The following is a 17,304-nucleotide window of genomic DNA, read 5'->3' on the forward strand; positions in this document are numbered from 1 at the left end:
GGTTGGGTAGGGGTTAAACGTTAGGGGCTATCAAAGGATTAACTGTGTGTGAGGTGCTTTTACTAGGGGAAGGCATTAAACCATGTTCTTGCTTTGCAGGAACACAGGTTTAATGCCTTCCCTACTGACAGAACGACAATCTGCATTGTTTACATAGGCAGATCACTGTTCTGTCTCTCTGCCTAATGATCGGCGGGTGGCATGGAAACATCGAGTCCACGGTACCTGCAGATCACCTTCTGCTGTGTCGAATCACAGCGGAAACGGGGCCGCCAGCGGCACGCATGTGTCCACCAGACCCGGAGGTGTCTATTACATGATCCGGCGAAGAGTGGCCCCCCTGCCGCTGTATTTGTGCAGCGAGCAGTCGCAAAGTGGTTAAATGTGACCAGAACTAAAGGGCACCAGGACAGTGTTTTCTCCAGGAAAGGTATTTTGGTAATTCAGTTACTTTTTAGTTATCTTTCCTTCAATGTCTGTTAGCATTGGTTTATTAAAGCTGAACTCTAGCCTTCTTCAGTCTTGCACAGTTGTATTGGCTTCGCTCTTGGACTGAAATGACTTCCTCTGATTTCACTGCACACTGTGAGCTTCTGACAATGTGCATTAGCAGCTGCAGCAAGTCAAATAGAACCCCACCGTAATTTCTGGCTGAAATTGAGCATCCAGCATCATCTAGCTCTACTTAGGCATGCACACCGGGTGTCCCAGGTGTGCTTGGGCTCAACCTAATTACCCTGTGCTGCGCTGATTCCCACTGTTGCCCATATGCTTCCGTTTGTGAATGAACAGGAAGCCACTGAACACAGAGCACTTTCCATTAATTTGCTGTCCAGTGCAGCTAAGGCTGCAGAGAAAGGGGCTCGGGAATCTCTGTCCTCAGTCGCTTTCTCTGTCTCCAAAGTGAGACATCAGGAGTCTGTTTATAGACCCCTGATATTTCACCAAGCCTCCAAACTCCTAAAGAAAACAATTGTAAAAAAATATTATTGTTAAAAATAGTTTAAAAAATAAAATAATATAAATAAAAAACGACTGACAATTTCCACTGCCCTATTGACAACAATCACTGCCTAACTGACACAATCCTTTGCCCTAATGACAAAGTCCACTGCCCTATTATTGACACCGTCCACTGCTCTACTGACTGGCACCATCCTCTGCCCTACTGACACCTTAATGATGCCTTACTGACACCATCCTCTGCCCTACTGACACCTAACTGGTGTCTTACTGACACCATCCTCTGCCCTACTGACACCTAACTGGTGTCTTACTGACACCATCCTCTGCCCTACTGACACCTTACTGGTGCCTTACTGACACCATCTTTCGCCCTACTGACACCAACTCTGTGCTACTGACACTGTCCATGTTTTAATGCATTTTAAAATGTTTGCTTACACATTTTTTTTATAGGCATGTGTATGTATGTACAGTCCTGCCCATAAATGAGTACACCCCAACAGATTTGTCAGAAAACCTTTACTTTCCTTTCAGAATCAACATTTTCTATGGGACACTATACTACAAAATACTCTCACAAATGTGGGCCATTGATTGCAGCCAAGATTTGTTAATTTGCTCGCACAAAAAAAGTATTTTTCCTAACAAATTCATTGAAGACCATGTTGCAAAAATGAATACACCCCAATGAAAGTCTTAGGAGCAAAGCTAAATTTTAGACGACAAAATCCTAATTAACAAGAATTTAACAATACAGGTGAGTGTAATTATCATTAAACAGGTGTCCAGCAGACAGTTGATTATAAAAGGGCGTTACTTAACAAAGAAAACCCCTCCCATTTCATGCTGTCACCAATGGCACCACATGGAAGGGAAACGTCACAAGGCCTGAGAAAGAAAATAATTTCTTTACTCAATAAAGGTGAAGGCTACAAGATCAGAAAAGCTTTACTTATCGGTCAGAAGCAAAAGTGATACAAAAATTGAACAAAGATGGAACTGCAACTGCAATTACACAGATTCTGTGGCTGATTAAGGTGGTAATTAAACTCACTTAGTGCCTTATGTGCTTTATATAAAGCCTCGTACACACACACCGATTGTTGGCCGTGAATTTTCGGCCGCCGTCCGATCGGCCGATTATCGGCTTGTTAGTATGATGCTTCCGACAACCGACTGCGACTTTTCGGCCGAACAAAATCTGGTGTGCATGCTATAAAATTTTTGTTGGCCGTCAACAGAACGGCCAATTGTTCGTCAGTCGGTACAGATTTCGGCAGACAAAAATCAGATGAGCAAGACTGGGCATGCTCAGAGAAGAAAAAACACACGGAAAGTAAACCAGCACATGACATCACTTCTGAAGTTGGTTGTTGTTGGCCGACAAAATTCGTGTGCAGTCTAGAGCACATTTCAACCGGACAGGACAGCACTGGACAAAAGACGGCCGATCGGTCGGCCAACAATCGGTGCGTGTGCACGAGGCTTGAGCCTCAGAACCTGTTAATGTGTCCTGGTTTAAAGGGATGAGGTGGCAACCCTAGTCCAGTCCATCCATGGAGGTTAACACCCCGACAGGAGCATCTTCTGCTAATTCACTGCAGTTAGCTAAAGAAGTAGAAAGCCAAACTGGGGTGATTGTTTCCCGTGACACAATACGGCGTACACTGCAGAGGTATGGTATGCATGCATGTCGTCCACAAAGGAAGCCTCTCCTAAAGCCCATGCACAAAAAAGCCTGTCTAGAATTTGCCAGGGCACATGATGAAAAAGAAGACTACTGGGACTCTGTACTCTGGAGTGATGAGACCTGATGAAAACTGTATGGCGTCGCAAAGGTGAGGAGTATAAAGAAAAATGCATGGTGCCTACAGTGAAACATGGTGGTGGCTGTGTCCTTCTGTGGGGCTGCATGAGTGCTGCTGATGTCAGAGAGCTGCATTTCATTGATGATATAATGAATTCACAGATGTACTGCTCTATATAGAAGGAGAAGACGCTACCGTCACTCTGTGCTCTTGGTCGTCATCCACTTTTCCAACATGAAAATGATCCAAACCACACATCTAAGGCCACTGTTGCATTTCTGAAGAAGAACCGGGTGAAAGTGATTCAGTACCCAAGTACTGTATGTCTCCTGATCTGAACACAATCGAACACCTATGGGGAATTCTGAAGAGACGGGCATCACTCTCTATCCAGCATCCAGGCTCTAAAAGAAGTCGTTCTTGAAGAATGGAAAAAGATTGATGTTGTAATGTCACCAACTTGTTCATTCCATGCCTAGAAGACTTGGTGCTGTCCTTACAAATCATGGAGGTCATACAAAATACTAGATGGAGGAGTTTTTAATGTGGGGTGTATTCATTTTTGCATCAACTAATTTGAGTAAAAGCAAAGATTTTGTAATTTAATTATATTTTTAACCTTACTTTCATGTAATGAACTAAACAAATGTTCTATAAAACTCAGTTTTGTCAGAATTTTGGAAATTGTTCTTGTGTTCATGGAGATTTTGATTCAAATCTTACTTTTCAAAAGGGGTGTACTCATTTATGCTAAGCATTGTACAGTATCTCACAAAAGTGAGCACACCTTTCATATTTTTGTAAATATTTTATTATATCTTTTCATTAGACAACCCTGAGCACCCATTCACACTGGCGCGACACAACTTGCTGGGGCGACCTGTGAAGTCGGCGCGACTTGCACGGACTTCATATCATTGAAGTCAATGCAAGTCGCCTCCAGGTCGCCCCAAAGTAGTACAGGACCCTTTTTCTTCTAAGTCGGAGCGACTTGTGTCGCTCCTATTAGAACGGGTCCTGTACTATTCAATGGTGGGCGACCAACCGCGACTTGTCAGGCAACCAAGTCGCCTGACAAGTCGCGCTAGTGTGAATGGGGTCTGAAGAAATGACACCTTGCTACAATGTAAAGTAGTGAGTGTACAGCTTGTATAACAGTGTAAATTTGCTGTCCCCTCAAAATAACTCAACACACAGCCAATAATGTCTAAACCGCTGACAACAAAAGTGAGTACACCCCTAAATCGAAATGTCCACATTGGGCCCAAAGTGTCAATATTTTGTGTGGCCACCATTATTTTCCAGGACTGCCTTAACCCTTACAGTTATTTCAATCTTGGAGGCTCAGCTTACCCAAACAGTAACAGTCAGATTATCCAAACAGTGACTAGTCTAATTTGAAGTTTGTCAAGCCTGTGTGGTGTTGACAGAGCCATCTACAGCTCGAATTTACAGGAATTCACAGGAATCAATTTAAATGTAAGTTTTAGGGCTGATGTCCACAGAGGTTGTTTTCCTGCATTGGCGGTGCAATTGGAAAGCACCTCAAATGTAGGTCAGGAAAATCCCATTTTACTGTACACATGTAAGTTCAGACTGTTTGACCTGCTTTACATTGTATTTCTGTATCTGTAACTCCAAGATTTAAAAAAAAATAAAAATACCCTTGCAGTAAGGCTCTCCCATAGGGCAAGTGTAAAACATTAATTAAAACTGAACTTCTCTCCTTCTCTACCCGCTTCTACTTCCAGGTCAGATGCACTGCGGCAATCTGAGCCGGAGGTTTCTGCAATTTCGTCTTCCCTCGCAGCCTTTTGGGACACATCACAGGTCCCAGAAGACTACGGGACCATTTACAAAGTGCAGTGCGACTCGCGCTTTCGCAGTAGGAAACCAGCTGTGATGCTGGCGCCTGCACCCCAAGACAATTGAAGAATCAGCTCAGGTGAAGACATCGCTGGAGCCCTGGACAGGTAAGTGTCCTTATATTAAAAGTCAGCAGCTACAGTATTTGTAGCTGCTGACTTTTTTTTTTTTGGGGGGGGGGGGAGCCTGGAGCTCCTCTTTAACCACTTGCCGACTGCCTAATGACGATTTACGTCGGCAGTCAGCCCCTCACAGGCAAAGTGACGTAGATCTACGTCGCTAGCCTGTGAGGGTCTAGGGAGTGAGCATGCGCCCCCGGAGGCACGCTCCCGCGTGGTCACGGACCCCCCGCGCGTGTGACCGGCGGACCCGATGTCTGCCGGTCACTCTGCGATCGCCGCTGCAGAGGGAGAAAGTCAGGCGGCTAGTGTAAACAAGCCGCCTGTCATTCTCCCCTGTGTAGAAACAATGATCACACGGTTCTACTATGTAGGACCGTTGATCATTGTTCCTACAGCCCAAGCCACAGCCAATCACAGTTAGAATCACGCCCCTAGGGACACACACAGCCCCTCCCTCTCAAAAAAAGTTAACCCTTCACTGCCAGTGTAATTTTACAGTAACAGTGCATATGTATAGCACGGATTACTGTAGAAATGTCACTGGTAACCCCAAAAGTGTCAAAAATGTCAGTCAAGGGTCCGATCTGTCCACCCAAATGTCGCAGTCCCGCAAAAAAAAAAATCGCAGAACGCCGCCATTACGTGTTAGAAAAAAAAAACAACAAAAATCTTTCCCTTTGTTAGTAAACGCGATAACTTTTGCGCAAACCTATCGAAATACGCTTTTTGCGATTTTTTTTTTACCAAACATATGTAGCATAAAACAAATTGGCCGAAAATGTTAAAAAATTTTGATTTTTACATTTTTTTTGGGGAATTTCATATAAAAAAATGTGAAAAATATTGTTATTTTTGCAAAATTGACGCTCTTTTTTTGTTTATCGCTCATGATCAAAAAATTGCACAGGTGAACAAATACCACCAAAAGAAAGCTCTGTTTGTGGGAAAAAAAGGACGTCAAATTCATTTAGGTATATCGTTGCACGACCGCGCAATTGTCCGTTAAAGTCACGCAGTGCCGAATCGCAAAATACCCCCTGGTCAGGAAGGGGGTAAAATCTTCCGGGGCTTAAGTGGTTAAGTGCAGAGGTATGGGAATAAGCTGTAATACTTATCTTACTCCTCATTCCAGCAGTCTTCCATCGCTCCTCTTCTGTCCAATGCTCTGAGTTGTGGGTAGTACCTTGCAGTCCTCACATACAATGCAGCGTTTGACTAGAACAACCGCTGACATGAACCCTTGGGCTTTGTTTACAGTAGCGGCTAAGCAGGGGTTTTACCGCCCCCCAACCACACCCCCTTGAGCTGCAAAGGCAGCAGTGGGATGTGTACATTTATTGTGGCCCCCATGCAAAGCATCGCAGCACACCAGAAAAAATCTCTGCATCAGTGTTCAGTATCGCCTGCTGAACACAACCTATTCAGTTAAATGGGGGTGCCCTGCAACTTTATGCAATCCATGCGGTTGCAGTGCACTACTGCAAGGTTCAAGGGATTTAAGCAGGTGGTAAGGAGGCAATACAATCTATGTGCTGCCATCCCACCCATCATATCAGAATTGTGGGAGACCCTGTTATTGGAATGAGTTGTTGATAAGCAGACATGTGGCTCCTTCTCTATGACCAGCGACAGCCCTTAATTGTGGGCGGAAGCACCAGTATTGAAAGGAAACCTGCACAAAAACTTACAGACTCCATGCAGATAGTGTCCCTCATGAGACCTGAATCTAGGACTTTGGCTCCGCAAGACAACAATGCTAAGCAGCAAGCTGCCTTGCTTCTCTTTTTTTTTTTTTTTGTAAACTAAATTATATACAAAAACCCAAACTTTTTTATTTTTTATTTTATCAGCTTTGAGTAAAGACAATGTGTATCTGTGACTTTTTAGGGAGATTTCCCATCACTTCCTGTCACGTCGACTTAACCACTTGCTGTCTGCGTACGGTAATAGTACTGCGGCAAAGTGGCTCGACATCGTCCTTTCTCGGCGGCGCACGCGCGCCGCCGGAGGCTCGCTCCCGCTGTATTCAGTCACAGCGGGAGTCGGGCCAGGGGAGGAGCAGCGGTGATCGCCGCTGCTCTTCCCCGATCGTCAGGGATCTAGTGTGGAGATCCGCCGGCTTGTGTAAACACAAGCGGGCAGATCTCCTAAGTGACAGGCAGGGTCAGATTGCAGGGTTCAGCATAGCTGAACCCTGGATCTGTCCTTGTGTCACTCAGTCACCTCCCCCCACACACGTCAGTAAGCACCAGGCATACATTAACCCCTCCCTCTCCAATAAAATTAACCCCTTCCTTTACAGTAACAGTGCATATATATAGCACTGATTACTGCAGTAATGTCACTGGTAACTCCAAAAGTGTCAAAAATGTCAGTCAAGGGTCCGATCTGTCTGCCGCAATGTCGCAGTCCCGCAAAAAAAATCGCAGATCGCCGCCATTACTCGTTAAAAAAAAAAAACACCAAAAATGACAGAAATCTTTCCCTTAGTAAACGCAATAACTTTTGCGCAAACCAATCAAAATATGCTTATTGTGAATTTTTTTACCAAACATAGGTAGCAGAAAACAAATTGGCCAAAAATTTAAAAAAATTTTGATTTTTACATTTTGTAGGGGGGGGGGGGGGGGAATTTCATATAAAAAAATGTGAAAAATATTGTTGTTTTTTCAAAATTTACGCTCTTTTTTTGTTTATAGCGCAAAAAGTAAAAATCGCACAGGTGATCAAATACAACCAAAAGAAAGCTCTGTTTGTGGGAAAAAAAGGACGTAAATTTCGTTTGGGTATGGCGTCGCACGACTACGCAATTGTCAGTTAAAGTCGCACAGCACCGAATCGCAAAAAGTGGCCCAGACGTACTTACCTTATTACGAAGCCCCCCAGTGCCGTCTGCTCAGCAGTGACACAGCCAACATTTTCGGTCGTCCTACTTCCTGGTTCGCATACTCCGGCCATGCGCGCGGGAGCCTCCGTTCATGGCACGGGGCTCTGAAGGAACGGCACGGGTGGCCGTTCCTTCAGAGCGCATGCACCCATGACGTCATTGGCTGCAAGAAAAGTAAGTATCTCCTAAACGGTGCAAGTTTAGGAGATATTTACAGTACCTATAGGTAAGCCTTATTATAGGCTTATCTTTAGGTACAACTTGCAGAGGGAGGTTTACAACCTCTTTAACAGAAAGTGAGAGGATATCTCTCCAATGTAAGGGATGTGTGAATGGGCCCTGAATGTATTAAGCTGGGAGGATCAGGACGAAGGATTGTTGTGCTGAGTCTTTATTTTTGTGGCACAATAGTAGAACGCTACGGTCACAGGTCTAGCCGCCTATTTGTAAGTATGGCTCCATCCATGTACCTTTACAACCATAAACAATATGCAGACACAGAGCTTTAGAACACTAACACAATTTTACATTCACACATCATATTGTGTTCTCACTTATGTCTGAAAACAAACTTTTGACTCCTAAAAATGAATATCCTTTCAGTGTATTGATCAATATAGACTGAGGACAATTTTTTTTTTTCTTTAGATGCTCGAGGACCCCCCATGCATCGAATGCCCTATGTCACCTCTCCGTATGACCGCCCACCTTGGAATCCACGATACTGTGTCATCTCTGGAAACCAGCTTCTTATGCTTGATGAGGAGGAGGTGAGATGCATTCTTTATTAGAAATGTGTTTCTGTTCACGGTTTTCAGACCAGAACGGGTCCCTAGGGTTATGATCTCAGTACTGCTGGGTTTTGGTGCAAGACCCATTGGAGTTGATTTACTAAAACTGGAGAGTGCAAAATCTGGTGCAGCTGTGCATGGTAGCTAATCAGTTTCTATCTTCAGCTTGTTCAATGAGGCTTTGACAAAAATTCTGGAAGCTGATTGGTTTCTATACAGAGCTGCATCAGATTTTGCACTTTCTAGTTTTAGTAAATCAATTGCATTGTCTTTCGTTGTGAAGGCCCTTGGTGCTGACCAAAATGTGTATAATGTAAAGAGGTTTACCTAATGTTATGGTATACTTTAAAGCAGGGGTCTCCAAACTTTTCAAACTAATATACAGAGAGCTGGCTTTATGTTTCCCGGTGCCATCATCCCTTTAGGATAAATGCACAAAAGGAGGACCCCTCTTGGGAGTGGGACTAGGCAGACACTGACACAAATAAATGATATATGTGATCTAACGTAATGTATTTATATTATGTTTATTATCAATAAATGTTAAACCCTTTTAAAAAATGTCTCTACTAACTTTTTCGTTACGTTAGATCACATATATCAATGTATTTATTTATTTGTGTCAGTGCCTGCATAGTCCCAGTCCCAAGAGGGTTCCTCCTTTCATACACTTGTCAAACAAAGGGCCAGTTTACTGTTCTTCAGACTTTAGTGAGGCTGGATTGTGGCCAGTGGGGGTAGAAAATATCCCGGGCCCAGCCTTAGTGAAAACAAACATGGCTTTAGGGTTGGTGGAGGAATAGCACCCCAATCATTGGTATCAGTGGGAGGAATAGTACCCCATTGTTGGTGTCCATAGGTGGAATAATGCCCCATCTTTGATATTAGTAGGAGGAATAGTGTTCTGTCATTAGTGTCAGTGGCAGGAATTATGCCCCACTCTTGGTGTCAGTGGGAGGGATATTGCCCCAAGGGCCAGATAAAGGCTAGCAAAGAGCCACGTCCGGCCCTCGGGCCAAAGTTTGGAGACCTCTGGTTTAGGGGGTTTAGTTAGGTTAGTGTAAAACCTAAAATTAATGTATAACTAAAGGCAACATTTCTTTTTTTTTTTGAAAGAGTAGAGATAAATTAGAACATCTGTCAGGTTTCTATTGCGTGTCCCCATTAGGGTGATTCACCCTCTCTATATATCCTATTTACCATTATCATTGAAAGTGAAAGTAAAAGAAAATCTCATATTTCAGATTGTCCAAAGAAAAGTAATAGAGGCAAAATCATTCAACGGGGACACTAGTTTTGGTGACCAAGGGGGGGCCAAAGGGATTCCCTCACTTTGGAGGGATTTCCTCTTACTTCCTGTATTGACTATGGGACAGGAAGTGAAGGTAAATCTCCCCAGTGGGACACAGATGGCAAAAAAGTTATGCCCATAGTTCTACTTTGGGATGTTGGGAGTGAAGCACCAGTCCACCAAAAAGTGATATATTGGTAATAGGCAGAGCCTGGTGGGCTCCTTCTTGCTCTTAGCACCGAGACTGTTCTGCCATATTTACTGATTCCTGTGCACCTGGGAGTTTTAGGTTTTCTCTACTCACATTTCTGCATTCCGGTGTCTTCTGTTTGGTTGGATGGCTGGAGCCCCTCATAATGGTCACAGCAGATTTGAAGACCAAGGAACTCACCACAGTGATCTCACCAATAGACTCTACAAGATATACAATGAATTTTCCTATAAAAAATGTTTTTATATAAATAAAACAAAATACAGTACAAATATACATGGCCTTTACCTCAGATACCCAAACAAAGTAAACAACTGTACAAATAGACAAAATAGGAAATACCAGAGCTAAAAGTCCTGTTAACCACATAAAATGTTGTAAATACATACAGCAAACATCATATTCACAAATCTATACAGAGCAGTAAGACAAAAAGAGAAGTTCAGGATTAAAAAAAATAAATATACTCACCTAGGTGAATGCAGCATCAGTCTGAGTACTGAGCGATCAAAGACTGCTGATCGCTCGGTTTTCTGTCTTCAGTAAGCAGAGAATGCTGACTGTCAGTCACCGGATCTCTGCTTTGCCCCTCCAGCGCTCACTGGAGCGCAAGGCTGTGGAGGGGGCGTGATCAGCTGGCTCAGGCTCTCAGCGATTCCTTGAGAGGCTGTTCCAGCTGCAGGTCCAGACCTCTGGGTGGATTCCAACATTAATATTGGGATCTCTCCAGAATCTTAACCAGCTGAATGACGTCAGCCGACAGTGGGCTAAAGGCCAATGTTGGTTGAATATGGGTAACAGGAGTGCAGAACAAAGTGTAGCCCTGTGATCCCCAGAAGAAGTAGGGCCAAAGGAGCTTTGCCCTTACTTCTCTTTTAAAATGGTGATCTCACAAAAGGTGTCTGTGGATAAGCCAAGGGTCACATGCTTTTCGGAAAGGAGTAATGAATAAGGTGGCAAATCCATTCCATAAGCTCAATAAAGTCAACAGTAGCCATTGCTTGTTTAAAGGAAATATTTGGTAACTTTCAGTTATAGGCAATAGTCCATTGCGCAGTCCGAGGATAGATGAGATCAATTTACGATATACCTTTGGGGTGGAAGGGAGAAGAAGAAATAACAAACATTGACCTAAAAAAAGTTGCAGCATAACGCTGGTTAACTGACAAATAGGATCTCATATCCTACTCCAAAGGACCTGAATGCAGACTTCTCGCATTCCAAGCATTCGGCCCTGGCCACATACAGCCCTAAACGTTCATACCAATAGGTGCCCTGTCCAGCCGTAGTAGCTGTCAGCCTCTCATAGAGTTTTCAGGCTGCCCGCAGCGGGACTGCATGGGACACACATGTGCCCTCTACCTGGGGCTAAACACCAGAGCCCCATGCACCAGGGCTATAAAACCCAGTGTACGTGAGGCCTAATGGGTAGGGAGCCTCTGGGTTTTACCGACCCCCCCAAAAAATAGTATGAACAAGCCCTTAAGGTGGTTGTAAACCCCTACAAATGCCCAGTGACGTGACTGGCCTCAGGGGATACACAGAGATGAAAATTGTATGTGTATGGGTGTGAATCTCGCGCTGTCTAGAGAGATACAGGTGGAGATACCCTTAGTGCTGCTGATACTAGTTTACTGTTAACCTCACAGTTGAAAGACAAGGAAAGATGGGGGGAAGTATCGCGCTTCAGGGATAACTATGTGTGTGATAAATTCTTTAAATAATAAATAGATAAACTATATTAGTGGCAATGGCAAATGATGAATACATTGTGTTGTGCCAAAGTGTAGATTAAATAAATACTTATTGTGTGTCTTCTAAATAAATATCGAAATACATACCAATATACCAGTGAAGATTCAAGTACACAATCAATAAATAAATATGATATAAAATGATTACAGTGATTGTGTAAAGATGAATTGATATAAAATTAGATAAGGTGCTTATGGTGATGATGTGTTCGTATTCATATACAAAAAATAGTGCTTATAAAGTGCTCAGTGCAGATATGTAACGGGATATTCAGAATTATCTATATATATGTATACAACATAAATAAAGTGCCAAAATCAATTAAAAAAATGTGCTCAAGTGTCCCAAAGCATCAGAGGAAAATTAAAACAATAATCTTCCTCTTCCAGATGTCTCAGTCAAACATCTTCCGCCTTTACACCATGTGAAAAATGGGGTGCTCTTAGGTGCTCCACATCTATGGGTGTACTAAATGCTCACCTCAAGCTTTCAAGTAATGCGCCTTTAAATATATATAGGGTCTAGTTTCTCCTCCTTTCCTCCTTAGGGTGTGTATAATAGGGAGATACTGGAGTACTTCACCTTTATCTGGATCGAGTGGGATGCCCACGGATACTTCCTCGGATCTCAAAATAAGGGGCCCATATAATGTAGTATTTTTCAAACCACTGAAGAAGTCACGTGATCGGTCGTGACGTAACGCGTAGGGCATAGCACCGGAAGTGACGTATGGAATGCGGAAGTGAGTCCCGCAATTGATATACACCGCTAAGACCGGCAGTTTTTAAATGTGAGTTATTACGATTTTTTAAATAAATTGTGGTTTGAAAAATATTACACTATATGGGCCCCTTATTTTGAGATCCGAGGGATTATCCGTGGGCATCCCACTCGATCCATATAAAGGTGAAGCACTCCAGTATCTCCCTATTATACACACCCTAAGGAGGAGAGGAGGAGAAACTAGACCCTATATATATTTAAAGGCGCATTACTTGAAAGCTTGAGGTGAGCATTTAGCACACCCATAGATGTGGAGCACCTAAGAGCACCCCATATTTCACATGGTGTAAAGGTGTAAGATGTTTGACTGAGACATCTGGAAGAGGAAGATTATTGTTTTATTTTTCCTCTGATGCTTTGGGACACTTGAGCACATTTTTTTTAGTTGATTTTGGCACTTTATTTATGTTGTATGCATATATATAGATAATTCTGAATATCCTGTTACATATCTGCACTGAACACTTTATAAGCACTATTTTTTGTATATGAATATGAACACATCATCACCATAAGCACTATAAGCACCTTATCTAATTTTATATCAATTCATCTTTACACAATCACTGTAATAATTTTATATCATATTTATTTATTTATTGTGTACTTGAATCTTCACTGGTATATTGGTATGTATTTCGATATTTATTTAGAAGACACACAATAAGTATTTATTTAATCTACACTTTGGCACAACACAATTTATTCATCATTTGCCACTAATATAGTTTATCTATTATTTAAAGAATTTATCACACACATATGGCACTTTTCCACTGCATGGAACCGAACGGTTTGGCTCGCTTTTGTGCTTTTCCACTGCTGGTACCGCATGGTATAGTGTAGGAACGGTTCGGTACGGTACGGTACGGCGGCGCTTTTCCACTGCATGGAACCGAACGGTACGGCTCTCAAAAACAGTACCTACTCGATTGTGGTTCCAAGAGGTACCATACCCGGTACCATATCCCACAATCCTTTGCATGCAGTCACTACTAGCCACTGATTGGTCAGAGAATCCCACCCACCCCGTTGTTATCCCACCCACTTAAATTTAGTACTACTTTAGTGGAAAAGCAAACCATACCGTACCGTACCGAACCGTTCCAACACCGTAACATGCGGTACCAGCAGTGGAAAAGCAAACGGGGCCAAGCAGGGCCGAGTAGAGCGGAGCCGGTACTTGCAGTGGAAAAGTGCCATTAGTTATCCCTGAAGCGGGATACTTCCCCCCATCTTTACACAGAGATGAAAAGTCTTTCTCTTCTCTACATATGTTTAAAGAGCTGAATTTACAGCTTGTCTGAGAGTTCCAAAAAAAAAGGTGGGCAGAGAGCTGAGGTTACACACTGCAGAGCTCAGTGAGGAGAGCTCTGAGAGCTGATTGGAGGGAAGGGACACACCCCATTCCACACAGCTTTCAGGAACAGAGCTGAGGCTGTCACTGTGCTGGAGGGCCCTCCAATGTCACCATTTTTCTCTTGGTTTTAGGAAAACTGCTATCAGCCTAAATCACTTCTGACAAGAGGACCGAAGCAGCAGACAGAAATTACACTTATTGCTCTAGAGTACACACTATAGAGGGATATGCTTTATTCAAATTTCATGTCTGAGGTTTACAACCACTTTAGGGAAACCTGTACAGAGAGAAATATATGAGGGCAGCAGTCGAAGCATCCATTTTTTCATAATAAATGCACTCTAAACACATTTTATTGCAGTTCTTACCTGCTTCTGCTCAGCAGAAAACGTGAGAAGACATTACAGTACAGTTGAAGTGAGTACAAAATGGGAGGTTTTCCCTCATTGAAGTCACATGATTAGTTTAAGTTAGTACAGGGTGCATCACTTCTACAGTAGGAAACTCAAGGACATCTGCATTGTTGCCACAGTTGGCGCTGCCTGTTATATGACATTCTGTATTCTGGGCATTCTGAAAAATTGTGTCTGCAAACTGTATAGTGCTTTTGCCATGGTTGCACGGAAGGGAAATGTGATCATTTTGACACCTTTTGGAAATCATAACCGGTTGAAGATTGAAATGGCAAGGTAACTTATCATAATGGCTTTTGTAGCAATTCTATATTTCCTTTATTTTTTTTTGCAGAACTATGCTGATGTAAGTCTTACGCAGAGAGTTAAATTAAATATTGATTACTTGTAAATAGTTTTCTTTAAAAGTGGTTATTGACCTCACTTATCTTCTCTGGCTGTCCTCCTATACATAATAAAAAGCCGTTATAAGCTGTCACAGCAAACAAAGCTAAGTGTGTACAGTATAGTTAGGGGACCGAGAGATGAATCCAGGAGGAAATAGAGAGCTCATTAAAGTGTATTTTTAGTTTTGGATGAAATAGAGAAGGGTTAGAAAAGCAGAGTTGTATAAAGTACTCGAAACACATACTTGAGTAAAAGTACAAGTGCTCGATCAAAAAGTGACTTGAGTAGAAGTGGAAGTGCTCGATCAAAAAGTGACTTGAGTAGAAGTACTAAAGTATTCAACATTTTTTGTACTTAAGTATTGCAAGTAGTTTTTTTAAAAATTTTGCTACTCAAGTACTGAAAGTAAAAGTACCAGTAGTTTTGAAAAAAAAATTGCTACTCAAGTACTGAAAGTAAAAGTACAAGTACTGTGTTATGTAGTTATTAAAGAAAGAAGTCAAAAGTTTGAACATCATATTGTTTTTTATTACAGTAATCCCCCGCTACATCGCGGTTCCGTTTTTGCGGTCCCGGTAATTCGCGGTTTTTTTTGTAATGTTATTTTACTATATAAATCATTAAAAATGAAATATTTTTGTGTTTTCCATAGCTCTTGCTATGTCTCTCAGTATCTTTTATGTGTTTAAATGAGTTTCTATTGTTTTAAAAGTGTGTTTAAAGACCTTAAAATGCTTCTACACGTACAGTGACAGTAAAAAAACATGCCTACAATGCATTTTAATAGGGTTTTCCTATTTCGCGGAATTTCACTTTTCGCGGCTGGGTCCGGAACGTAACCCCCGCAATGGAGGGGGGTTTACTGTATTTCAAATGCAGATTTTATTTATACATACAGTAGCTTTTATTTTCGTATGCGCTGATAATATACATGTTTTGAGCTTCATGAAACCTGCCATCTACTGTTCTGGCAATGATAATTTTTATAAATGTAATGAGTAACTATGCAGCACAAAAAAAAAATATTGGAGTAGAAGTATTGAAATCATTGAAAAAATGTAGTGAAGTAAAAGTGGAAGTAGGAGAAAAAAATTATACTCTAGGAAAGTACAGATACCGCCTTTCGGTACTTAAGTACAGTAGTGAAGTAGTTCTACTTAGTTACTATACATCTTTGTAGAAAAGGTATAGGCAATTTAAGACATGCATGCCAGGGTGGGCATGCAATGTCATTTTCAGTGGCTCCCAGAAGATCTTCACATGGCATGGACTTGCCTGCTTATGGACTGAAAGATCCTCTGATGGGTTCCTGCTCCTACAAATACAGTGTCACTGCCATATTAGGCTGAAACTGACAGCTCACTCCGCTGCCAACTAAAAAGCTTTGCCTGCCCTTCTGCACCAATGGCCCACCCACCTCAATGTTGTTTTGGAGAAGCCTGCCATATATCACTGACATTCAGGCCCTTTTCTCAGTACCAGCACAGTTCTGCCTTTGTCGTTGCGTAAAGAAGCCTACCTGCCTACCCTCTTCCTCCTCCAACCATTAGCTGCAGTAGGTTGGATGTAAGACCTCTATGTTTATGATAGAGCAGAAATTGGAGGTGATCTGATGTTTGAAGGTGCAGGTATTGGGGTGGATCTGAGGTCTGAAGGTGCAGGAATTTGAGCTGATCTGAGGTCTGAAGGTGCAGGAATTGAGGCGGATCTTAGGTCTGAAGGTGCAGGAATTGGAGCTGATCTGAGGTCTGAAGGTGCAGGAATTGGAGTTGATCTAAGGTCTGAAGGTGCAGGAATTGGGACGGATCTGAGGTCTAAAGGTTCAGGAATTGGAGCTGATCTAAGGTCTGAAGGTGCAGGAATTGAGGCGGATCTTAGGTCTGAAGGTGCAGGAATTGGAGCTGATCTGAGGTCTGAAGGTGCAGGAATTGGAGTTGATCTAAGGTCTGAAGGTGCAGGAATTGGGACGGATCTGAGGTCTGAAGGTGCAGGAATTGGAGTTGATCTATGGTCTGAAGGTGCAGGAATTGGGACGGATCTGAGGTCTAAAGGTGCAGGAATTGGAGCTGATCTAAGGTCTGAAGGTGCAGAAATTTGAGTTGATCTGAGGTATGAAGGTGCAGAAATTGAGGCTGATATGATGCCAGAAGGTGCAGGAATTGGAACTGATCTGACATCTGAAGGTGCATTATTTGAAGCTGATTTGAGGTGCAGGGATTGGGGGCCGATCTGAGGTGGGAAATTGCAGGAACTGAGGCTGATCTGAGTTCCGAAGGTGCAAAAATTTGAGGTTGATCCAAGATCTGAAGGCGCTGGAGCTGTAGCTGATCTGTAGTCTGAAGGTGTAGGAATTGATGTTGATATGGGGCCTGATGCTGCAAGAATACAGTAGAAGCTGATCTGAAATTTGAAAGAGAAGTTTGTTTTTGTTTTTTTTTTCAAAATCATACTAACCTAGGTGGATGCAGCATCAGTCCGATGCTGCATCTGTCCCCCGCCGGCTCTAATACTGAGAACCGAGCGATCAAACACCGCTGATTAGTTCTCAGAGCTCCGTGAGCAGAGATCTGGTGACTGTCAGTCCCCGCTATCTGCTGTCCCCCCTCCCTGCGCTCACTGGAGCGCGGAGCTGTGGAGGGAGTGGCTGGCTCAGGCTCTCAGCGG

General features: G+C 42.7%; 1 protein-coding gene across 12 annotated transcripts in view; it reads left to right on the forward strand.

Annotated features, from left to right (window-relative positions):
* SYNGAP1 (synaptic Ras GTPase activating protein 1) overlaps window positions 1-17,304 on the forward strand; it is a 643,453-nt gene that overhangs the window by 110,494 nt on the left and 515,655 nt on the right. For all 12 annotated transcript variants that reach the window (XM_082263688.1, XM_082263695.1, XM_082263697.1 and 9 more), the window contains exon 2: window positions 8,298-8,419. In XM_082263688.1, the coding sequence (XP_082119814.1) occupies window positions 8,298-8,419 (122 nt within the window). The remainder of the gene's footprint in view (window positions 1-8,297; window positions 8,420-17,304) is intronic.

The sequence above is a fragment of the Pelophylax lessonae genome (genome assembly GCF_965119305.1).
Source record: "Pelophylax lessonae genome assembly, chromosome: 7".
Lineage (NCBI taxonomy): Eukaryota > Metazoa > Chordata > Amphibia > Anura > Ranidae > Pelophylax > Pelophylax lessonae.